The 26,875-nt window shown below is 44.1% G+C and overlaps 1 protein-coding gene across 5 annotated transcripts in view; it reads right to left on the bottom strand.

Annotated features, from left to right (window-relative positions):
• LOC147012718 (protein FAM135A-like) overlaps positions 1 to 26,875 on the bottom strand; it is a 151,136-nt gene that overhangs the window by 25,830 nt on the left and 98,431 nt on the right. For all 5 annotated transcript variants that reach the window (XM_085853821.1, XM_085853822.1, XM_085853824.1 and 2 more), the window contains 2 exons: positions 16,468 to 16,561; positions 10,611 to 10,762 (listed from right to left, as the gene is read on the bottom strand). In XM_085853821.1, coding sequence (XP_085709947.1) covers positions 10,611 to 10,762; positions 16,468 to 16,561 — 246 coding nt within the window. The remainder of the gene's footprint in view (positions 1 to 10,610; positions 10,763 to 16,467; positions 16,562 to 26,875) is intronic.

Genomic DNA, 26,875 nt, shown 5'->3' with positions numbered 1-26,875 from the left:
CCGGAGAGAGCTCACAAGCCAGCGCCAAACGGTCTGAGGTGATCGGGCTTCAGCACAGTTCGAGCATCGCTGAGGGACGGACGGGTTCTTACAAAGAGCATCAACTTTGGAAGAGCATCAAGACCCATTCGTTCCTCTCAACGCGTCGCCGGCTGAGGCCCGAATCACCCGGCCGCTTGGCAAGGCCTGGGCTCAACCGCGGCTACGCTAGCTGCCGTGGGGACGGGATGTCGCGGGTCACCCCATGAGGGTGAAGGTATCCTGCAACGGTCTCGTGGAACCCCTTCGGTCCACCAAGCTCCATGTTATAAAGGCCTACGGGTCCAGTCTGACCCCCTTGTCTTTGAGGGGGTCTTTCCTTGTTTATTTGTGTGAAAGTTGTGGCGCCGTGTCCTGTTAAGTAGAACTGTTGTTAAGTTATTGTGAATAATAAATAATAGACGGTTGTAGTGCTTTGTCTTGCTCGCGTCTTGTCCCTTCCCGCCAATTCATTGCTTGATTGTATACGTGTAAAAAATAAATGTGCTTGTTTAAATGTCACCCGTTCGTTGTGTCCTCTTTCCCCAATTGAACTGCTATCTTGCCTTCAGAATAATAGCGGGCTTTTTGATAGCCGATAAAAGAATCGGGTCCAGCGAGGTCTCGCGATAATACCCCGCTAGGTTATCCCAGAATGGAACGAACCGCTCAAGCGGTTCGTGTCCAAGCAGACCTCGCTGAGGTAGGGTCTCTCAGTAGGCTGCCCACACGAATAATTAGGTACATCGACAATTCGGCGACTGACCCTATCACGCGCGGGTAGAATATTGACTCGGCCGTGGTGTGCGCTTGGAGTACACCCGTGACTGGTTTTCGGCGTTGTTCCGGAAAGTCGCGACTGAATTGTCCGTTCGGTGGGCGAGACGGCTGCCATTGGCTAAAGCGGCTGTCCGCACGCCGGCGGGCACAGATTCGTAACAATATATATATATATATATATATATATATATATATCGATATATATCTGGTTATATGTCTATATATCAAAAAAAATAAAAATAAAAATATATATACACATCGGATTCCATGGAAGATTCTCCAACCTATGATTGAATAACCAATGACTCAATGCTTTCGATTAACAACATGTGCAACGTACAATGCATCCGTTAATCTTTCTCAAGAGGGTTAAACATTACCACAACATCCCCTGAAACACCCAAAGGTGGGGGTGGGCCAAGCTGGACAAGCTTTGTGTAATCTGTATGTCTGTCTGGCTGAATAGTTAGGGTGGTGGGCTTGGGATCCTAAGGTCCTGAGTTCAAATCCTGCTTGGCTGTTGAATTCACAACCAATGTGAGGTGGGGTTGACTTAGCCTCTCATCTGAGAGATGGGGTTGACGCAGCATCTCATCCTTCTGAGATTGGCAAAATGAGTACCAGCTTGCTGGTCTTCTGTGTCGGAGTGGCGACCCATTCAGGATTGTGCCCAATAGCCTCGGAGACCGTTTTGACAGCACCAACGCTCTGCACAGAGCATGGTCCCAATGGATGGATGGATGGACCACATCTGTCCACAACATATTTTTTTTACTCCATAGGTGTACCTTGTGTAGTCTACCACCTCTCTTCCCCCAGCCCTCCAATCCTACCATTATATATCCCACCACCAAACACACACATCTATGTATATACACACACATATATATATATACACACACATATATATATATATATATATATATATATATATATATATATATATATATATATATATATATATATATATATATATACCTGGTTAAAATAGGTGTACCATATCCCTGTGTCGTAAGAGGCGACCAGGGTTGCGTCAGGAAGGGCATCCGGCGTAAAACATGTGCCAAATCACGATGCGGATCATGCGGATGATCCGCTGTGGCGACCCCTAAAGGGAGCAGCCGAAATAAGAAGAAGAAGATGTTTTATATATATATATATATATATATATATATATATATATATATATATATATATATATATATATATATATATATATATATATGTAAGAGTCATGTTTTGCCTGTTTTAGATCTGGCAACATTGAGCGTATTGTGTCAGCAGAGCAGTTCCAAGATGGTGGCTCCCTTCGAAGCATGCACCAGGGAGGAGCAACGTTCTGTCATCTGTTTCTTGGGAACTGAAAGTGTGAATCCAAGTGAAATCCATCGCAGAAAGAAAATGAAAGATGGTGACGCATGTTTGTCGCTGCAGCAGGTGTATGACTGGGACAGGAAGTTTAAAAGTGGAGTGGCCAGTGTGGGGGAGTGCTCCTCACACAACACATGTTTCGATTTACCCGCCGATCACATCACGTGACTTCTGGTTGAATGGTTTACATTAGTGAGAACAATCATCTGGGTGGCAGACGGATGGTTCTTTGCGGATTATGCAGTTTTTCCATGCGAGACATAATCCGCAGCGATGCTCACCATAGCAGTCAGGAGGAGCATCTGATATATACAGTAAATACTATAAATATGTTTGTCTTTCTTTCTTTCTTCGCTCCGGACGAGAAGGACCCCTTTGGAGAGTTGCAGAGGCATCGTTCCTTATCGCCATCCTCTCGTCTCCCATCCTGAGCCGCACTTCATCCTGTGCCACCTCGACTTGCATGACATCGTGCCTTCCTCAAGTCCTCGCCTGTTTTCCTTGTTTATTCAGGCGTCGGATAATCACATATTTTGTTTCTGTAAGTAGTTATTTATTTAATTGGTATTGATTCTCTGCACAATAACTTTGCATCTTTCCTTCCCTATTTGTCTATCTCTGAGCACCAGATCTGTCCTTGTTTTGTCTTGTCCATCCCCATGTCTCTGATTTGAGAAGAAACTATTTATTTTTGAAGTCTTCCTGCATTTTGCATTCCCACCTGAACAACCACCAGTTTTGGCTTGCATCTGGGTGATGGTTGGGAGATTGTAATAGTGAATTCTGTATACAGTATTATTTCAAATTAAAGTTTTGGACACTCAAGGGGGTTGTGTAAACACCCAGCTCAGAGCATCTGTGTTATCTGGGCATCTGATTTGAGTATATTCAGCTGATAACCAAAACAGACATGAGACAAATGTCAAGTTACACTCGGAAGCTAACCTTACTTTCCTCCAAAAGATTCAACTCACACCACAGATACTGCAAGTTCTTACTGAGCACAATTATGAAGAGTTACTTCCGATTCATTATGACAAAACAAGTCAGGTCAGGTCAGGTCAGGTATGGGAGCATGTGCAAGAGCAGAGCATCGGTGTCCACTTTCCACCGGTACTCCAGGGGGCACCATCTGGCCATCCCACTGACAGATGCCTGGCCCATCCCCATCTCATTGAGATGCTGATCAACCTGCTGCAACCAAAAGGCACATGGTCAGCACATTGGCCTCATCCACTCACAAGGCTCCCTCGCTGAGAGAATCTGATAAGCGGGTTCAGCATCAGGAAAATGAGCCACATGTCCATACAACCACAGCTGATGCTCATGGACTACACAGGTAACAAATGTCATTTGAGTCTCTCTCAGCAACTGCTCGTTGGATACAAAGTCCGACCAGCGATAGCCAAGGATTGTCCGAAGAGACCTGGTACCAAATGAGTAAAGTTTCCGTCTCTGATCCATGGTCAGAGTTCAAGTCCAGCATCCGTAGAGCAAGACTGGAAGCACCAAAGACTTTCATCCTGCTGCATCAGTACTGACAGCGCCACACCCCATGATCCAGTGACTCCATGCCTCCCGAGGCCCGCCCATAAGTCTATTAACCTCTGGCTCACAAAATGCGGAGAAATGAATGTCACTGCCAAGGTAACTGAATCTCTCTGTGATCTCAGCATTCTCACCACAAACAGGTACAGATAAGATAGCAGCATCTAAGATGTCAATGAAAACCTGGATCTTGGTTTTGACCCAGGAACCCCAGAACCCCAGAGGCTCAGACTCTTCATTCAGTGCTTTGAAGTCCCCCATGAGGATATCCAGCATCTCTGCAAAGATGACTGAATCATCTGCGAAATTAAGATCAGAGATCTTGAAATTCCCAAACGACGCACCGCAGCTTGATCTCTCCAACATTCTTCCCAGAATCCAGTCCTTACAAGTGCTGAAAAGTGTCAGGGGCAGTACACACCCCCTGAAGAACTCCAGCAGCAAATGGAAACAAGTCAGAGATGGAACCACCATACATCACAGCACTTAGCATCAGAGTGTGGTTCAGAAATCAGACGCGTCAGTTTTGGTGGCACCCCACGAAGACCGAGAATCCTCCAGAATGCTTTGCGGAGATCAACACAAGCTGTGAGAAGCTCCTACCGAAACTCTCACATGCATTCAGTGAGGACCCGAAGAGCAAGGATACAGTCAACCATTGACCTCTTTAGTGTAAAGCCCAACTGCACTGGGCGCTGGTGCTCAAGCAGATAGTGGCGAACCCTATCAAGAATTATCCGAGCAAAGACCTTGACCGGCTCTGAGAACATCATCCCTCGGTAGCTGTTGCAGTCCTGACGATCACCCTTCCCTTTCAAGTGGACAACAAGGCCCCTCTTCCAGTCAGTTGGGCTGATGCCTCTGTTGCAAACAGAGCACAGAACTGCCTGCAATGACACAAGTAGAGCATTTCCATCAGCCTTGAGAAGGTCAGCATGGATGCCAAAGATCCCAGGAGCTTTACCCCCTTTCAACTGGTTCACCCAGCCTGTTTCCACAAATGAAGACAGTTCACAGTTGAATGGAGGGTCAGCAATAGGGATAGTTACAACCCTGATGTCCAACTCAATAACTGGTGGGTCAGCCTGGTACAGCCACTCAAAGTAACCGGCCCGGTGGGCCTTCACTTTGGACTTCTCTGTCAAGAGTCCACCACCCTCCGCTATAACTGCAGTACACTGAAGGTGGGTTTGGAAGAATGCAATGCACGACTTTGTAGGCAGGACGAGAATCACTTGATGACATGCGATGCTCTAACCTTTCACAGATTCCTCGCATAGAGGCATGCTTATCTGCCCTCAACAAACACAGTTTTCTGCCTCAACTCCCTGAACAACTCAGCTCTGCCATTAAGCCTGGCCCTGTGACTCTGGTCAATGGTATTCAGATCCTTTGGGAGACAATTCTTCTTCGCCTGAAGGTGGGTTCCAAGACATCCACCAGCAACCTCAAGGACAGTGGTCTTGAAGGCTCTCCATAACTCTTCAGGATTCCCCAAAACACCCAGACCTCCCAAATCGCCACGAAGCCTGTTAGCAAACTCCTCAGCTGCTCTTTCATTCTTGAGCTTTCCAACATCCAGCATAGCCTGGGATGGGACCAATCTCCCGGATTTAAGCTGCAACTTCAAAGTTGCTACAACAAGCCTGTGGTCGGTGTTGAGGAAATGAGCATTCCAGTGGACCTTACAGTTCCGAATCCTCCCGTATCCATCAACGAGCACATGGTCAATATCCTTTGCACACCACCAGTGTTGGAATACCAAGTCCAACGATGAGCCTGTGGGCGCGAAAACCATGAACCAGCCATCGTAAGTCCAGGACTTCTTGCAAAGTCATTAGAGCTATTCTGCTTCACAGTTCCAGCCCCATGGGGCCAAACACGTGTCTCATAAAACCCCCTATCAGTGCCAGTCGATGCATTGAAATCCCCCAAGATTTGAAGAGTATCTCTCATGGGGTACCAATCAACCACAGACTTGAAAGTGGCATAGAATGCCTCCTTCACAGTGAGATCACTCACCTCAGTCAGCGCATATGCACAGACCAGGGAAACGACACCCAAGGAGTGACGAATTCTCCGTCTCATAATACGCTTGTTGACCGGTGTTACCTCAATTATCATGGGAGTCAGCTTATTGGACACAGCTACAGCAACCCCTTCGGTATGGTTACCATCAGAGCAACGAGAGCAGTCGTGGGTGTGACCACCCACCATGATCTCACCACTATCATGTCTGAACCTCATGGAGTACTGCAATACCGATGCCCAAACGCTGGAGTTCAGATGATAGCAGAAACAGGTGATCATCCTCTTAGGGATGGGACATTCCAGGCATCCAACCTGAAGGGACCATCTCAGGTTAACCACAGGAGACCACCATCTGGTGGATGACACCTCAGCACCACCCAAACACACACCACCGCAATCCGACCAAGGAAGGTTACCCCGTGCTCTTCCTCCCATCATCAAAGAATAGGGGTCCCAAGGGCTTTGTCCCAATCCCATCATCTGGTGAGCTGCCCTTCGCAGGGCAGCTGCACAGGAGGTAATCCCACGGAGTCCGTTTTCAGTTTTCTTTGCGTTTCTTAAATGTTTTGTGGAATTAAGTGTTTGATGGGGCTGGAGCGCAAATCCTGCCACCAACCTCCTCGAAAGATGTACCCAACTGCAGGAGGCTGTCCGCAGACACAGTTGGGCCCAAGATATGGATAGCGGTTTCCTCACAAGGGCCCCTCTGCCCTTTGAGAGGTTTTGTTTTTAATCCTGCTGGGTGTCCATATCCATACGCCATGCGCCCTTCCTCACCAGGAAGCCTGTTCGGGGAGACGGTTTAGTCACCGAAAACGCGACCATAAAACAGGTTAGTACAGGTTTACGTGATACCTGTGGCATGTCTCAGATCTGACCTGGAATGACCTGACAATAGGTTAGGTACTTCCTGTTAATCTTTTCTTTTGTTCTCCCTTCTGGTTGTCATTTTCTTGGAACTCATGAGGCTGACACGTAATAGCGCTTTTGAGTGCTGGACTTTTCAATACCGCCCTGAAATAACTTTATGGCCACATTTGGGGGTGGGGGGGGGAGGGATGGAGGTGCAGTCCCAAAATTGAGAATGTTTTTATTATTTTTTTTTTGTATGCACTGCCGAGGCTCGAAAAAGAGCTAACACATATAAACACACAACAAGGGGAGCAGGAGACGAGGGGTGGGAGAGGGAAGGAAAAAACAGTGGGGAACAGAGACATGAGATCTGTGGAAGGGAGAGAGATGAGGTGATGTACACAGGGTAAACAAGATGGACACTACAGGAACTTTCAGGAAGGAAAGCAGGGAATTTGAAGGAAGTGGATTTAGGCTGGATTAGCAGGGGTAGAAAAGATTGTGGTTTTGGATGGGGGAAGATAAGAGATGGTGGTGAACAGCTGTTTTGAAGACCTGGAGGGACGATTGGGATTGAAGAGAGTGTGGGAATTTGTTCCAAAGGCAGGAAAAAAAAAGAGGAATGAAAGAGTGAATGTGAGCGGCGGGGAGGAGACGTAAGAATACAAAGACAACCAACCTGCCTGCGGTAAGAGAGTGAGAGACCCAAAGACTCAGCTTCATCACGGGAGATACCAATAATCCTTAATGCCTTGGTTTCCATAGCGTGAAGCCGAGATAGATGAGAGGCGGGAGCAATACTGCATTCGGCTGCGGACAAAAGATTTGTATGTGGTCAGGAGCTGCCAGGAAGGACTTTGAATGGAGGAGAATGCCCAGTCGGAAATTGGCTTTGGAGACCAGTTTGGAAAGTTCCCTTTCCTAGAAAAGATCAAGGCAGATAGTGAGACCCAGAAGCTTGAATGAAAGGACTTCTTCAAGAGGATGGTTGAAAAAGTATATGGATTGGGGGGGGGGGTTCCAGATGGTACTTTCAGAGAGATAGAGTGAGAGTGAGATTTGTCAGGGTTGAAAGACATGTTCCACACATTGGACCAGCTGGTAATTTTATCCAGATCTGCAGAGAGTGAAAAGGCTGCTGCTTGCTGATCTGAGGGATGACAGATGGTACAGCAGAGGGTGGAGTCATCAGCAAAGAGATGAGGATTTTCCAGAGTCAGAGAGATCATTGATGAAAAACAGAAAAAGAACAGGGCCCGGAATGCTGCCATGAGGGACTCCAGCCTGGATAGGAAGAGGTGATGAGAGAACTCCATTTCGGGCCACATGTTGGCTGCGACAGGAGAGGAAGTCTGCGAGCCATGAGTGGAGATGTCCTTGGATACCATAGGAAGAGAGTTTGGTGAGCAGGGCAGGGTGCCAGACCGTAAGAAGGCACACGATATGTCGAGGGAGATGGCTGATTTCATGTCTGGCATTGAGGATCTCCATCCATTGTTGTAAGAGCAGAAGCAGCATATCCAGAGTAGAGTGACCTGGTCTGAATCCATATTGATGATCGGAAATCAAGCCATTGGAGAAGAGGAAGGATTTAATGTCTGAAGCAATTATGGATTCCTCAACCTTCCTGATGATTGGGAGAAGGCTGATGGCTCTGTAGTTGCCGGGATCTGTTTTTGCACCTTTTTTTGCAGATTTCCACGGAGTTGGCAGATGACCTTGAGCAAATGAGAGGATGAGCAAGAGCAGCAGAGCAGGTTTATAGGACAAGTGGGCTGATGCCGTCAAGACCGGTTGCAGAATCTGAGTCAAGGTTTGACAGCAAGCTCTCCACCTTGTCAGGAGAAAAAGACACCGAGTCCAGGAACAGCTGGGTGTGACTGGGTTGGTTGGGAACAGAAAACGATGGGTTTGGGATACAAGATTTAGAAGCAAACACGGAGTTTAGGTATTCAGCCTTTTCACGTGCGGTATCAGCTGTGTGGCCATTTGAGGTAAGGGGGGTGGATGGGGGGGAACATATACCAGAAACAGACTTGACTAGACACCACCAGGATTTGGAGGAGGGAGACTGGTTTGAGATTCCTCTTTAGACAGCTGACAGGACAGTTCAGTCAAAGGTGGTGTACCTGTTCGTCTATGAGTGGCACAGTTCTGCTGCACTTATATTAACCACTAGCTGGATGAACTCGTACTTGAATAACGATCCAACATGCAATCACTCACAGTAAATGGAGTACAAAAGCATGAAAACTTCACCAAACTTGATGTTCCACAGCCATTGGCAAAATAAAACCCCACATTTCTGTTTATAGTGCACAAAGAACAGTGTGTGCAAGCAGTCCCTTCAGTCCTTGAGCTTTGAATGATTCTCAGGGCTTTTCTCCAAGAAAAAAAAATGCGGAGGCTTTGATGCTCAAAGGGCAATTGCCGTATCTTCGTTTCAACACAAATGTCAAATTTTCCTCCACTCTGCAAGCAAATAAAACAATCTTTCTTGCTTCCTCAAAACATTACAAGATGTAAAGAACATCTATCATACGAGATATGTCATCGTCTCATTGTACACCAAGACGGGTGTCCAAAATGCACATGCTCGTGACTGTCAGGACACAACATCGCTATTTTCAATTCTTTTGAAGTCGGAGTTCTGCCAACGGTTCTTGTTGGCACATGTGGTGGTACAGCATTTAAGAGCACAACGCCATGTAACAGGGACATTAAGCCCATTGCAGGATTTTCATGCAGCCTTATAAAATGAATGACATTTAACGCAGGGTTGTGCAATGCAGGTTGTCTGGTGAAAATGTGGAAATACAGAGGGATGATAACAATGTTGACTGCTTAAGTCATGCTGTTGAAAGGATCGCGCTAGAAATCGCATTCGCCATCTTCCCATCTCTTTCAAAAATCTAATCTCCGAATGCCGCCGCAGCCACAAATCATCATTATAGGGTTTTATCGCACTTGGATTGCTTGCACACCATATAGTGTTCAATGAGTAAACTTGTGATAGAGATGCAGGAGGCATGGGTATTAAAAATAGCATGTTTTACATTGATTAATCTTCAAAAAAAATAAAGAAAAGAAAAAAAGAAGTCATTAAGTCCATGTCTCTTCAGGAGTATGTTCAAGTCTCTAAAGGTGATGACCAACAGAGAACAAATTTACATCAATTTATAAACTTTATATCAACTCAGATTAACATATGGTGGAGCAGCTTCAAGAAGCCAACACAGGTACAACGTTACAAAGTGGGTAAACATTGCGACCGTCAAGCTTTACCCGAAACCTCAATTACTGAATAAAAGGCAAGGAAAAGGACTTTCAATTTAAGAATAAAATAACTGCACAAGAAAGTGTCCACTTTAAAAAAAAAATAAAAAAACACTTGCTCAAAGCTACAATCCTGAACAATATTGTGGTAAAATGACCTGAACTTGAAGGGCGAATATCATTTGAATGAACATGTGCACAAGCTTGTCCGATTTGCTGGGGGGAGTTCGGATTAGGTTTGGGGGTTAGGCCTTTTATATCCTCAGCTTACAGAAACCCATCTAAAACCAATATGGCCCATCCAGATAAGAAACAAAACACAACCGATGGGCACGCACAGCAAATCATTACAATGCTCAAAACCATTTTCAGACCCCCCCCCCCTTCCCCAAAGGCCCCCCTTTCACTCCTCCCCCCAACTTTGAAAGATTTATTTTCCTACCTACTGTTTAATATTTATTCAAAAATGGACACCGCAGCAACTAATATATCTCAGCACTGACTTTATTTAAGCCTACTGATCAATCACAGAATCATGCACGCGTCATGCATCATCATCATCATCATCATCCGTATAAAAATCTGAGTTCAAATTCACGATCAACCTGGATCCATCCCTGAAACAACATCCTCTCACATTGAAAGCACGATTCCACCTCGATACCCAATCCTATCTCAAAAGCAAGCTCACGGTTTGTTTCTTTGTATCGGGGTATGTGGGGCTTGTGACGAACCTGTGTTCACGAGGGTGCTGTTGTTGTACATAGTGCCGAGATGAGGTCCAGATAGCGACAGAAATGTATGCAGTAGTGGCAGGAAACCTTGGAATTGGTGATGAGCCAGCACTGAACGAATGATTAAGTTTCCCAGTGAGTGACCGATAAAGCTGGCATTGGCAGAAAAAGAAGACAAAATAGAAAAATAATTAAAACAAAGCATTTCTGTTAAAATTGTAAAAACGAAATAAAAAAAAACACCTCTGAAAATTGTTTACGATTTTGTACATTATGCTTGGAGGAGAAAACAACACTTCACATCATCCAATGCTTTGTAACCAAGTGAAAAACCAATCCAAAAATGGATAATCTTATTTACAAGTCAAAAACCAATATTTTCCAAGGATTAGGCTTAATTTTGGGGGCAAAGGGATTCGAAAGAGCGAGTGCGAGAGAGAGAGAGAGAGAGAAAAAAAAACCGCATCAAACAATAAGCCATGAATTTTTTTGTGATTGGTCAGCACATAGTGGAGAGAAATTTAGATTGTGGAAGGAAAAACAAAAAAAGGGAAAAGGGTTGGGGGTGGGGTGAGGAGGGGTACGAGTACTCAGCTCAGCGCTTTTGTTTGCTGTAAACAAACCCGGGTTTGCAAATGAAATGCCCAGGAGCTATGGGTTTAAATAATCTATATTTTCTGCACTGGCAGTTCCGACACCGCAGAAGGGGATTAAAACAGGATTGGAAAACCTTCCTTATCAGCTTCAGAGTGCTGTAGATAAACAAAAGAAGGCCTTCAAAATATGGTCCAAACGACATGTTTTGGCCAAAATTTAGGCACAGTGGTGGCTTGTTAGTCCGTGGTCAATGTGGCCAAGCTGAGAACCATGAACTGGCATCTCAGAGGTTGTGGATTCAAATCCAGAGGAAGGCAGCAGTATTTGAGATTTGGTTTCTAAGCTTCAGCAAGTAGAGTTGGTTTCAGGACTACCAACCCACTGTTGGATTGATAATAAAACCCAGCTGGCTCATTAATGACCTACAGTGGAATAATCTGACTTCCCCTTTTGGTATATTCTACAAGTGATGCGAATACACTCATTGTGGTCGACTCTCATTCGCGTCACATGTTACATATCATTCTGAACATTCTCCTAGAATCACACGTATGAACAAAATATAATAATAAAAGTAATAGAAGTAGTAATAATAATAATAATAATAATAAAATCAAGTTTATGGAACACCTTACCCCATGTATATAATTCATGTTCAAGTAAGTATATAATTCAAATTGAAATAAAATAATGATTTTAAAGGTTGCATAAAATAAATTCCGGAAGTTTCGCACAGTTGATGCAGTGTCTTTACACCGCCTTGTTTAACATGCCCAAGTTCTGCTCAAAGGAAGGGTTTTGAAAGTGGTAAAAAGGCGATTTTTGTTCCAGAGTTCAAGTATATATAATCCCATAATGTATGAGGCACCGCGAGGCGGAGTGATGAAAGCGACATTTTTTAATGATATGATGAAGATAGGCTCGGATGATAGGGGAAGGGTTAAAATAGTGCTATATGGAATTAACTCCAAAATGGCTGATGTGTCCCTTACATCACTCCTCCTCGCGGCACCTCATATATTCAAGTACATATAATCCAATAATATATAATCCAATTCAAGTATAAATGAGATTTTAAAGGTTGTAGAAAAAAATTGATCTTTTTTTGATTGGTGCAGCATCTTTTACACTACCTTATTAGCATGTTGTATTAGTTATTCAAGCCTGTTGTTTGTGTCCTTTATGACAGCTTCAAAAACCAAGCTGTTAGTTTTCTGTTTGGAATGATTTTCAATTTTGTTTGAATGCCAGACAGGCATTCTGCGACAGTCACTGCGACAGAGTAAAAATTTTATTTTTATCTCACTCCTCCCTGCGCATGCTCGATCAGGACAAACTCAGAGCCAAAGGTCTGTACTGCTAAACTACAGGTTTGTTTTCCGATTCATGTTCAAAACATAACATTCAAATGAAATGAAGTTGTTCCTCGATCAGAAACTGACGTTTGAAGATGGACCGGCAGACAGACAGAAGTGAATCAATTGCTTAATCCCGGTTTTTGCTTTGCGTGCACATGGTAATTAAAATAATAATAAAAATAATAATGATCATAATAATAATAGCACATCAGTTTTACACGTCATTTGTAAATCCTACCCTTCTCTTTCATACAAAGTGCATATTTCTTGTCTTCAAAAGAAACATGTGAAAAATAATCTAATGTATGAAGCTCTTTCTAACCACTGACTGACTTACTGACAGGTCAGATCAGGAATGGGAGTATGCGCCAGAGCAGCGCATCACTGCGTACACTTTCCGCCGGTACTCCAGGGGCCTCTGTCTGGCCATCCCCCAGGCAGATGCCTGGCCCATCACGACGCACGTGATCGGCTTATCATCTGCCTCCTCCACTCATGGGGCTCCCTCGCTGAGAGAATCTGGTGAGCAGGATCACCATCAGGAAAATGAGATACATGTCTATGCTGACGCTCACGGACTATGCAGGTTATGCAGGTAAAAATCCCATTTGAGTCCCTCTCAGCAACCGCTCATGGGACACAAAGTCGGTCCAGCGATAACCAAGGATTCGCCGAAGAGACCTGGTATCAAAGGAATTCAGTCTCTGTCTCAGATCCCTGGTCAGAGTCCAAGTCTCACATCCATAGAGCAAGACTGGAAGTACCAAGGACATGAAGACTCGGACTTTCCTCCACCTGCACAAGTACCGACAGCGCCACACCCCATGATCCAGTGAACCCATGACTCCCCAGGCCTAACCCAGATGCCTATTAACTTCTGGCTCACAACCAGCAGACAAAAGAATATCACTGCCAAGGTTAGTGAATCTCTCCGTGACCTCAACCTCCTCACCACATACAGGTACAGACAAGAGAGCAGCATCCAATATGTCGTTGAAAGCCTGGATATTAGTTTTGACCCAGGAAACCCATAATCCCAGTGGCTCCGACTCCTCATTCAGCACCTCGAGGGCCCCCAAAAAGATCTCAAGAGTCTCCGCAAAGATGACTGCATCATCTGTGAAATCAAGGTCAGATATCTTGACATTTCCAAATGATGCAATGTAGCTTGATCACTCCGACATCCTCCTCAGAATCCAGTCCATACAAGCGCTGAAAAGTGTGGGGGCCAGTACACACACCTGGTGAGTTCATCTGACGGATACTGACTCACTGACTAATATTAAAGATCAGTACCCTCTGGGTGACAAAGAAAGCTGAAATTTTGCATGCCGATGGACATCGAAGCCTCTCCACCGGAAAAAAAGTGATAGAGTTGTTGTACAACATCCATAAATGAAAATAAAAAAAAAGAAAATAAATAATAATAATTTTAAAATTCGAATGCAGGTGAGGGACCCGAGACAATGGGGAAGCGCGGTTCATGTGCTTACACAATGTGGAAGCTCACCCCGCAAGTAAATAAATAAAACTTGTTGAAGAGGCAATTACCCTTTGGAGTTGAAAGTTCTAAATGTGCTGGGGCCTGGGCAGGTGTTCATGCAGACAATCCAGAGTAACTATCCATTAATAATGCAGAGTAACGCATTAGCATTCACATGAAAATATTTCACAGTATAGGCCAGGCATCTTGTTACGAACTGGTTGGCGTTAAATTATCACCGTGGTGGATCACTTGATGAGGGTTGCCACAATAATTTTGTTCTCTCTTCACACATACTTACTCTGTACTACCAATCCAAGGCCCCATATGCATTGACTCCTCCGAAGTTTCAACAAACTGACCTGTAGATGTTCACAAATAGCTCAGCACTCAAACTTCAAATTTACTCTGGTCTAACCATTTTGCTTCAACACCCCTTTGGTCTCGCATCATATCCTCTGATTGTAAAATAATCCTACAATTAATTTTCAACTGGTCACTGCCTTTGAAACCAACACAAATTTTCATTACTGACCGAAGGTATCTAAAAGCTACATATAATCAAACAGTTTCAAATGGAGCAACTCGCCACCATTACAGCATTTAAATTGCATCAGATGTGGCAATAAATGTGAACAGTTGATCCCAGCTTTCTGACTCGAAGAAAGAAGACACCATTTGCATTTTGCCATCTCCATCCCCACCCCGTTTACAATCCCGTTTGGGCACAGACAACTTGCTAGTGAAATTTAAAAAAAAAGAAACATTATTACGTTGTGTGGGGGCGGGGGGGAGGTGGGGATAGATATTACCATAGAGAAGAAAGGAATGTATGGAGTAGCATGGTCCGTGTACGAGTTGTTCACCAATCTCGATGTAGTAACTAGGGACACATCAGATTAAGGGTTGCCTTATTTGAATGTGCACCATACAGGGGGTGGTGCATGGTAATAATTAGTTCGGGATTATGGTTTAGGAAATTGTGCTGTATAACCCCTATGTAAACCTCTACCGGGGGCGCTGGGAGACTTGGCAAAAGAGGACGAGGGGTGGAGCTGAACGCCTCCAGGCAGAGTGATGAACGCCTTCGGGGGGGCTGGGTGGTGCCTGGGGAGAAGAGGGAGGAGCTGACAATGGTGGGGATGGATCGTGCAAGTGAGAGGTTTGTGGGAGTATGAGGAGAAAGAGGACCGTCAAGAGGAGGTCGTTCTGCCCACCTGTCTTCATCCTATGCTTCTTCGTCCTGCCTGACTGCATTTTCGTTGTTCCTCCCTGGCCGGGTTCATCAACCTGCCCTTGTGTTTTCGTCTCCTCATCATCTCCTGCTCGTGGCTGCTCTGTGCCCATCCTTCCACCCACTACTACCAGAGCTGAGCCCCCGGTTTTGTTCCCTTCCCATCTGTCACTGAGTCCAGAGTGTGGCACCTAGCTTTTATCCTCGTTGCATACAATTATTTATCAATTGCATTCCCTTCCTTCCTTCCTTCCTTCCTAACTTCCCAACCCACTATCGTATTCCTTCCACTGGTCAATCATCCCTTGTTTTTCGTTTGGGAATAAACCCGTTGGTTTAAAAAAAAAATAAAAGAGCTGAATTTCTCATCTTTCTTCTCAACCGTGTGCACGTTGTCTGCCACAATTCGGAACCACTCCACAGGAGTTAAAACCGTTCGGTACTTCATGGGATTTTAACCTCCTGCCGTGACAAGCTCAACGTTAGTTGAACCATTGATGCTGTAGTATCAAAACAATTGCAATGCGACCAATATGCTGAAAATTTACAAACAATGGGGCAGCAATGATACTGAAAACCCGATGACAGTTTAGAACTCGAATAGCACACAGTTGAGCGCATATTTCTACCAGGCTGAACAGTTTACATTTTGTTTCTCACTGATGGGCCAGATCTGCAACTGTACCTTCACAAAATCTAATTGGCTTGGTTCTTGTCACCTACCCAACCCCAACCCATCCAACAAGTTTTATCTTAATCCGCCCATGACTTTTTGAAACATCAAGTATCCGGATCTTGAAATTTTTGAATGTATCCGGGTCCGGATCTTCACCAAATTTGAATCAATTCATTCTCGTTACACACTCAACCTGTCCACCAAGTTTTGGCCGAACCAGTCCACAACTTTTTGAGATATTCTGCTCACAGACAGACAGACGGGGATGAAAACAACCTCCATCCACCTTCGATGGTCGAGGTAATTATAATAACACCAATGTTTGTGATTTCCAAATGAGATAATTTGGCAAAACGAATGGGTATCAAAAAAACCCAAAACTTAAAGATGAGACATTTTGCTCCAAACAATAGTCAACCGGATGCTTCCACAATTGATTGTACTTTGTGCAAGTTTTTGTAATTAAACGACTGAAGGGTATACAGACAAACAGTCACTTGCATGCTCACCTCAACCGTTGAACCGTGAGGTTGTAAATAAGGACATGCTGCAAAATTTCCTCCAGCAAGTTCTCAGTCATAGTCTCAAAGTTGGCAAACGTGTCTGCCTGTAATCAGAAAAGAGAGAAACTTTAAAAAAAAACTTTAATTTATCAGGATCTTCTGGAGTGCATTGTACGAAACAAGTCAGTGCGGCTTCTTGGAACACATCGATTTAAGATACGAAGGTGTATGCTCAAGTATGCTTGCATAAGCTTATCTTTCTCCAAGACTGTCTATGATTGTCTGAAACGATTTGTGTTTTGGATGAGAATAAAAGACAAAATAATTCTTGGGATTCTTCTTTTTTCCCAACCATGGGGCCATCTTCCGGAGACTGTTCGCTCCAGGGCTTCAAGCAGGTGGTGCACAACCACCTCATGTCATCCCGACCTACAATCCTTTCTACCACAATTAGCCATACTTAACCAAACCCTCTTACTTGAAGGTGTCTGTATTTTCTTCAATCCTCTCTTTTAATGTCAATCAATCCCCTCGCCCATCCGCAAATACCACCTCAATTCCTCGATACCAGTTTATTATTATTATTATTATTATTATTATTATTATTATTATTATTATTATTATTATTATTATAGTTTTAAAACCAACTGTCACTTTGATCGTCCATGACAAAAATGTGTCAGAATAATGGGATAACATTTGGGTTTAGAAAAGTACAGTAGTATTTTGCTTCTGTCCTTTTGGTTCAGATTTTTTTTGAAGGTTTTCTTGCCTGCCATGGTTTAAAGTCTCAACCTACCTTTCCTACTTTCTGTACCAAGAGCTTCAAAGTGCTCTTATGATATTGCCAAGCGTCACATGTCACATGCCCATGGAAGCTTATGAGTTATCTTCTGTGGGCAATAGCTGTGTTTCATCACCATGTCACAGAGTACACGACTGCAGGATTTGCGCACCAGAGATCAGATGTCTCTGAGACTTGCAGAAGGAAATTTATTTTTGTTTGTCACTTGTCATGCGCTTTGGCATCAACAGCAGTGAAGTGATTCCACCTTTATTTTAAGTCTCTGAGGTTTGATTTATTGCTTGCTTTCTATGGTAATGCTAGCATTTCTGATGTCATGGACAGCAGTTTCTCCAACTCATTCAATGGGAACTGAAGGCACACAAACCAGATAATAGTAAGGTATCTTCAAGCACAGACAAGTTGCAGGATTAGCAATCTGACGGATTAACTCATAATAAGCTTTGTTCTACTTTTATCTTGTCATGACCGAGCATCGATTCTGAAGCTATGACCTCCCCTAAAGTGAACAGTCTTGTGAGCAAAGCTGCTGCTCTATAGACACCACTCAACATGATGGCGGTTGGAAGATAATGTGCTTGATAGAGTCTCGAGCTGCACACGTTATGTCATGAGGCATCCATAGCTAAGAACTAATCTTGGGCAGGTTGTCACTCTGTCGCAGGGGGTGGAAAATTCTCCTGAGCAGCCATGTAAATCAAATGTGCAGCACAGTGAGGGCAATGACTTGGTGGTGTAATGGTTGGAGCATCCGCTCAAAGTCTGGGTTGTCGGTCGTTCTAACCCCGGCCGAGTCATGCCAAAGACAAAAAAATGGTACGTGCTACTTGCTTTCTTTATGCTCAGCGTTAAAAAGGATTGGGCAATGACAAACAACCATAGGTTGGCAAACATTCAGCAGACGTGATGGGCCTAACAGCCTCCTCCTGTATCGTAGCTCCTTGTACGGAAACTCTAACAATGCAACAAGGCAAAAAGCCACTCCACCACCGAGTCACTCGCACCAAGCTACTGAAGATGGCAAAGAGGTAAATCTGTTTTTGATCCCTTTCTTAAGAGCCAAAGAATGCATCTCAAGGTCCGAGTATCATTTTTTTTTCTCGTGATCTTTGACTCCTGATGGAGCTTGCATACGTTTCACATTCAGGACAAAGACGTTATTAGACATCCATGTACAGTACTTGGCTCAGAACAATAAACTTCACATGGAATACAAGGACATGAGTCGACAATGGACAAACATATATGACATATGGGTTTTTAACCTGGGTTCCCTGGATCATTAGCCAGGGGGTTCAGACAGGAACACGAACAGGACAAGTCTTGATAAGAAACCTAACTGTGTTGAGGTAATAACAAGCAGAAATATGGTGGAAAGAAAAAAAAAAAAACACACACACACACACACACACACACACACACACACACACACACACACACACACACACACACACACACCTGGGAGGGCTCCGTTCCACCTACTGAAACCCAAATCTGGAGTTAACAATGAATGACACTGTGTGTGTGTGTGTGTGTGTGTGTGTGTGTGTGTGTGTGTGTGTGTGTGTGTGTGTGTGTGTGTGTGTGTGTGTGTGTGTGTGTGTGTGTGTGTGTGTGTGTGTGTGTGTGTGTGTGATGAGAAAGGGAGCATGGCATTTCATTGGGCACAGTTCCTGATGGAAGTAAAAATTATTAGAAACACAAACTATTCCATCAATTCTTTCCAAAGTATGATTACCAAACCAGACATCCTTGAGGCATTTTATGCTCATCACGTTCCCCACAGAATAACGGATCCGAGCGGACTGAACTTGCTTGGCCTCAAGGTAAGGTACTCAAATGAGTCTTTATGCATGAATGATGTATCCCAATGCCTGTCCGATTTTTCTGTCCTTAAGATTTTGTGAACTGCACATAGATGGTTTATAACTTGCATCTTGGGACCTCATGTCATTTTTCCCAGCCATGGCTTCAAGAGTGTGACGTGCGATATTGCCCCTGACACACTTTTCCCATGAATATCCCAATTGTGACCTTCATGTAACACAAAACCCTATTCATAATGCACACTCGCCTCTAAAGGCCCTGTCAGACCTTGACGATTTAGCCAGCGTATGCCTGACGTATGCAAAATTTGGCTAAAACGCTGGCACACGTCGAGTACGTTATGGGTAAGTTTGTATACGTTAAGAGCACGCTGGCACACGTCGAGTACGTTATGGGTAAGTTTGTATACGTTAAGAGCACGCTGGCATACGTCGTAGTACGCTGGCTTTTTTTCATAGTACGCTGGCATACGTCTTTGTACGCCGAGGTGTTAGACAAATTTTCCATGCTTGAAATTTTTCGACGTATGCCAGCGTATGTCTCATACGTTCCGCATACGCTTGGCCATAAGTTGTAGGCACGTTACGCGATCGTTGACACACGTCGACACACGTTACTTGTAAGGTACTCATCAGTCGAAACACGTCAAGGTAATGGTTAGCGTCAGTGTTCCAGACTCCTTGGTATTTTTTTTTTCTTCAATATGACGGTGATGTTGACACTGATTTCTCGTGCGGTTATAATATAATATAATTAATAGGCTGCCGCTCAACGATTTAAATCATAACCACACTAGAAATCGAAGTGTTAACATCACCGTCGTACCGAAGAAAAGAAAAACGGAGTCTGGAACACTGACGCTAACCATTACCTCGACGTGTTTCGACTTATGAGCAACGTACAAGTAACGTGTGTCAACGATCGCGTAGCGTGCCTACAACTTATGCCAGCGTATGCGGAACGTGTGTCATACGTCGAGAAATTTTCAACATGCTGAAAATTTCTCAACGTACTCGGCGTATGACGACGTATGCCAGTGTACTACGACGTATGCCAGCATGCACTTAACGTATACAAAACTTACCCATAACGTATTCGACGTGTGCCAGCTTGGTTCAGCAAATTTTTCATACGTCAGCATACGCTGGCTAAAACGTCAAGGTGTGACAGCAGCTTCACACTTCGATGTCTGGTGCGGTTATGATTTGAATCGTTGAGCCGCAGGCAAGGAATAGCATACGCCACGTGATAGTCGGCGGTACGCTGCCGCGCTATGCATAAGTTAGACTATCGTTGGGCATAGGTTGTGAACGCCGACAACACGCTCAGAATTCGTTGGCATAAGTTATCTATATGTGATTAAAACGTTCTGTGTACGTTACTTATACGTTATGCATACGTCCAACACGTTATTATACGCCCAAAACTTAAAAAAACATCAATAGTTCAGCGTACGCCAGCGTTTTACATACATTTTGAGACCTTGCCATACGCTGGCTAAAACGTCAAGGTGTGACAGCCCCTTAAGCTGTCCAGCCGAGATTTGAATCTCGACCCAGCTAGAAACTGTCATCCCGGTGTTTCAGAAGCAGGGCGATTCATCAATGTGCGCCGTCCCTCGGATGGACGTGAAACTGGGTGTCCCATTTGCCGGCATAAGTTGGTTGATGTTAAAGATCCCAGTGTCCTTTGTGAATAGCAGGCGAGCTATCACCAGCACCCTCAACAAATTCCAAATTCCTGAATTAAGCTGAGTCAAATGTGGAGCTTGGCCAGCTGGTTTGTGAAAGACTTGGGCCAAGCTTCCCACAGCCAACCTGACAAGAATGTGGGAATAATTGTATGTGGCTGTTAAAGAATAACAACAAGAAGAAAAATAAAATTAACACACAGTCATCCGCATGATAAGCATGACCCTCTGTCTAGGCCATCCCGCTCCTCCTGCCCCCGACGGCTCCCGTAGGGAGCGGGTATTTCTAGTTTTCCTAAATTATGCAATTTGTGTGATGGAAAAAACACCGATGACAAAGTAATTTATGTACAGGTTCATACGCGTACCTTAGTCAGCATAAAGGAGGGGAGGAGTGAGAAAAAAAATACCTAATCTCTATATATGAGTTTTTATTTTGCAACATTTGGAGCTTAAAATATCCCAAATCCCTCCACCTGGCAGAAAACATAACAGTCAGCAGGCATGTTGAAGGCAACAGTTACAGAATTCAAGATTAAACTTTTCTACAAGTGTAAATTTTGGTGAAATACAACAGGACCTCAAGCTCTGTGGAAGAGAAGCTTGTTGGATGCAATCGATGAACGTAATGTGGATTACATTGGTCATACTCTTCAGAGACGACTGTTCACGGAAAGAACTGTTGGAAGGTGAGGTTCAAGGAAAGAGAGCTCGATCGTGAGACCCATAATCATTTGGATGGTGAATATATAGCAGTGGACTGGGCTCAGCGATGCGGAATGTTTGAGGCCACTGGTAAGACGAATGACTTGGAGATACATGTCAGCCAACTTCCTGGATGGAGATGATGCCCAACCTGACTTTATGTCATTCCAGATCGGTATGTATGATTAATAGTGCAGAGCTTTAAACATGTTATGATGATTTATACATCACATCACATACTGTTTTTGACCTGTATACCCTCTTATTATCCGTTGGTAAAATGTGTATGGCCAGGCAAGTTAACGGGTCGCACTCCTACTCTTCTTTCAACAGATACCGTAGCATATTTAACATCCAGAAACAAACATAGCACGCTCCACTATGCTTCGTCTCAGAACTGTTGGCACTGGTTAAGAACCCTCAAACGGTTTACAAGTGAGAAGTGCCATCTCATCTTCCATATTTGTCCGTTGTGTAACCGTACCACACCGCTCGCATAACATTATCTCCAACATTTTCTAGAGATGATCGGTTATCTCCATCAAAGCATTTTCACCCCAAATTCTGATGTAATTCGACAGAGAGCTCCCAATTTCTCTTGAATCTTCCCATTTTTATTAAATGACCCCCACCCCCTCAGTGCAATGCAAGTTGACACCAACTTAACATGTGGCAATACAAAGGCAGGTATGCTTGAAATTATATACCAACGGAAAGAAGATCCTGTGCGCCATAAAAAATACACAAAATGATACTGACGTGTGTACCCTAGCAATCTAACGGTCAATCAACATGTGCCTTGACAGCTTGGTACATACAACGTCTGAGGTTCAGGAGGCAAGATTGAGCTGCTATCCTCTTTACAGATGAGTCGAGGTACCATCTTGACAGTAGTGATGGCCGTTGTCGTGTTTATCAACGGGAAGGGAAAACTGATGGTCATTGATGGCAATTTGACAGGTATTCGGTCCTACGATGTTCTCAGTCCTTCCGTTCCTGCAGGTTCATGGACGTCACATCACACTTCAACAGGATAACACGCGCCCTCACGTTGCACGAGTGGTCGCTGACTTCATCGCAAAACAAAACATTCCCACACTTCCCTGACCAGCTGTTTGACCTGATCTTTCTCCCATAGAACATGTATGTGTGAGATTAAATATAACTACGATTGTGCAGTCTTCAAAATCAGCTGGCGATGTTGGCACAACTGCGGCAGGCCTTGGTACATATCTGGAATGACATCCCTCAAGCATTATTCAACCATCTTGTGTCCTCAATGAGGCACCGTTGACAAGTGTGTGTCAACGCAAATGGTGGTCACACCAGATACTGAGCTGTTATCTGACTTTTGACTGCACCCCTCTTCGAGCCTCTGGAGATGTGTCTTGCAAACACGTGTTGACATTGTCATGTCAAATTCATGTTTATCAAACACTATATATTGATATGACCAAATAACATGATGTGTTTGTTTTCATTTCTCATTTCACACATCGGTTGGAGATGATGCACACAAGCGTTTTTACACCAATATATTTTGGAAAATTATGGTGAAGTCATCGGTAATGTGCCGTCCTGGCTATTGATGAGGTTTTTTTTTTTTTACCCAATTCCGCACAGTGTTGAGCACGGTGCCTCCAAGGCCAGCAAAAGAACTCCACTTAACTTTTAATACCAGGAGGAAGTGATATACTCGAATGTAAAATGGACAATCTGAAACGATCGGTCATGCTGATGTTATGGACGGTGACCCTTCATCGGAGCAAAAGTGAGGGGTTAACTTCAGAAACATCTGATTCTCCTTGCTTCCCATGGTGGTTAGCATACCTCGATCAACACCTATTGAGTCCATCAATCTTTCTACCTGTGCGTCCCCCCCCAAAGTCTTTCACGAACCGGCTGGCTCGGCTTGATGTTTGACCGAAGGAAATTTGGTCAGTAATTTGGCCAGGGTGCTGGTGACAACTCTTCCACGAGCTGCGAGACACCATGCGATCTTTAACGACCAGTGCTCGCAAACAGGTCCTCCCACTCAACATCCTTCCGAGGGAAGGAATCCTCATATACACAGACTCCTCGCCCTGCATGCTAAACACCAGAAGGGCAGTTTATAGCCGAGTTGAGATTCAAACCCAGGCTAGACAGCTTGAAGAGTCGATGCTATCTTACCAGCCCTAATATTTTAATGCTTATAAGATCATATAATACGAAACTAATCGATGATGAATGTGGTGCTTGCCCATGAAGGAAATGTCTTTTACTTCGACAAAGACTCCCAAAATGAACGAATGCACACAAAGCCGGCAGAAGAATGACAAAGACGATCCAGAAATCTTGATTTCTATATTCTGAGAAAAAAATTATCCAATAATCATCATCCACAACACATAACTTTTCAAAATATACAACAATTTAGACAACTTGGCCCTTTTTTTCTCATGCCTGTGGAACCAGCTTCCTCAATATGTTTAATCCCATTCTTCCATCCAGGTCTTCAAGACAACTGTTCACCACTACCTCAGGTAATCCCCTCTCCATGCTCATCTCTTCTACCCCAAATAACCCTATTCCCAAGCACTCCCTTTTTCCAGGTTATTATGGGTTTCTGCCCCCCTCACCCCTCACCTCTTCTCATTTGTTAGTTGGTTTGTTCCTTTTCTGTTTTATTTCCCCCTTTCCCCTTTCTCTCCTTGCTTTCATTCAGCGTGTGTGCAGCTTATTCACCCCCATGTGTCCTGCTTCAACTCCCATTTGGGTGGAATGGGAGTGGAGGGGGGCGACTGGAACCCTCTGTCGATCAAACAATCAATGCGGTAGCAGTTAAGGTAGTCCTCTGCGCGACTGCAAATCACGGCAAATGGCGCTGTCGGCTTCAGCAATACATGTCCTCAATCTTGTCCGCGGATCGCAAAGTAATTACATCACCGCTCCCGCTTTTCAATCTTGTTTAAAACTCCGTTAGCGAAAAATATACTTGATAATTTTGCAACAGTAACAGGGAAGTCGACTTCTTCACGGAATGACCTTTCAACACCATCATCACGTTACTTTTGCTGGCTTTGGGCAGGACGGAACAATGGCCAAGTCGAGACTCAGAACACTCAGATGCAGTTTCAAAATTGCACAATGTTCCCTGCCGTGCGAAGCAGCGGGATTTCTGTTCGCCTGCCTGAAAGTGATCCAGAATCCTGCTCTCCATAATTTATGTCCGACTTGCTGGCGAGTCCCGAGAGTGGAACAAAATTTTTGGTCAACTCGAAGCCACTTTAAAAGAAATGTAAGACCTGTTTGAAAACAGTTTCCTGCAAGCACGGACCTCGGCTCGTGCGAAATCAAATTAACGTGAATAAATTGGATAGGGTGGGTCACGCTCTTCAAAAACATAGACATAAAAGCAATGTTTCCCAGCAGGAGTCCAAGGCGACTTGGATACTTTTGTTTACACCAAAAAAATAGTCACTTGGCAGAGTGGCAATGCTCCATCATTATGTTCTCTCGCCTTTTATACCTCTTCCTAACCAAGTTAAAATGCTTTCTGAACCACATCCACCCATTTCATCCTTGTCCGAAGTGAAATAAATAAAAATAACTCTAAAAGCACTGCCCCACTTTGGCATTGTTCATAACAACACATTTGCTATCAGGTTTGTGAAGAACATCCACCTGTGTTTCATGCCCCTCGCACAGCAAGGATATAATGTGGTTGAGGGGAAGCATTGTTCTCGGTTCACACACTGAGGTCACAATCAGGATCTCATCAAGACCTACCCGATAGGTGGTTATGATGCGTTGCTTGTCCATTCCAAAATCATCAAACGTAAATCTCTTTGCAATTCCTTTCAATTACGCAACACCTTGGCAGGTAATTATGATAGAGATAAACCTAAACATCCCACTTTGTTTTGCAATTAAACCGTCTTCCATGAGGCAAGACCAATGTTGGAAGTTGGGGGGAAGGGGAAAGAGTAGGGGAAGACCGTGAGATGGAAGCACTTACCGAACATGACATAATGGTAATATAAACACATCTGATAAACATAAACAAGAAGCTGCAAGGCTGATTAACATGGAAGGATAAAATAACTGCTCCACAGGCAATCACGGCAGAGTTTGAGGTTGTATTCGGCCTATGTCTATTATTTGAGCAAATGAGATGCCAGGAAAAACTAATTAAGCTCACAATAAATGAAGCCACAGAACAAGCTCATTACCTATGCTGTAAGGAATCAATAACTTGATTACTTTGAGCTGCTGTATAACACTGCGCGCCCCCCTTTTCCCCCCTCACCGAGGCCCTTCAACAAAACAGACAATTTTACTGTGCAAATTGGACCATTAATGTCCAATTAGAAGAATCAGTGGGAGTTTTATGGCATCAAAGTATGCAATGAGTTCAAAAATCAATACTTCATCCGATTGGAAGAATAAACAAGCAAAAGGAGCAAGATAATGAAGCTTATTTGTTGTACGTTTTTGTGAGGCAAACATTGGGAGGAGGTAGGTGGGTGTAGCATTTAATAAGCACGCTCCTGGTGGGAGAAAATACTTGCTCGCATTACTTTGAGGCCAAACCGACTGCTCATAACTAAAGTTGAGCACACCACTCGAGTTGGAAAAAACATATAAGCAAAACATTGCAAACAAAAGCGGGTTGTTTATCGTCATGGGAAAACAATGAACGGTTGGCAGATTCCGAGTTGTTCCGAAAAAGGGATGGGAGAGGCAATAGTCATCGGTATTTGTGTGTGCGAGTGCGAGTCCGCACGCAAGATCAACTTTACTTTACAATAGATTGTTCATTCTCATATCTAATACGATATACCCTGGGGTCACGATGTCAGTTCTTCTTATAGTATCCAATCATACAATAAATATAATGCGAATAACTTTGTGAACTTCAGCAGATTCTTGACCGCAGTATTTCATGCAGGGGATGCCTTTTATCAGACCTATATTTAGTGCGCCATTCGGCTTGCTGTGGCTCTGATGCATGGAGGGGCAATGACGGAAAGAACGTATAGGCTCTTGACATTTGCATGGTTTTAGACAGGATGCATCGGTGGCTACCATTCCGTGCGGGGTCACGTTCCTTTGCATGATCTGCAGCAATGTGTCATGTAGCTTGGCTTTATGTGGGTGGAAACAGCTTTCTGATGGTTGTTCATGCTTTTTAAACTGTTGTGGGTCATGTCTGGATTTTCTTTTAGGAATTGCCATGACTTTCGCCACTCCTCCAATACTGCAGAGGTCAGCTCTTCGCCAGCCAGGATGGTTTCCTTAGTAAATAGGATCTTCCCCAAACATGATCTTGTATTTTCATACAACTGATATAGCTCAGGAGTTTAGACCTGGAATACAAAATTCTCCATAGCCATGTGGGATAT

The sequence above is a fragment of the Eptatretus burgeri genome, chromosome 14, assembly GCF_056783735.1.
Source record: "Eptatretus burgeri isolate ZD-2024b chromosome 14, Ebu_testis_v1, whole genome shotgun sequence".
NCBI lineage: Eukaryota > Metazoa > Chordata > Myxini > Myxiniformes > Myxinidae > Eptatretus > Eptatretus burgeri.
Note: the sequence above shows the minus strand (reverse complement) of the source record. Positions and strands in the feature narration are given on the sequence as shown.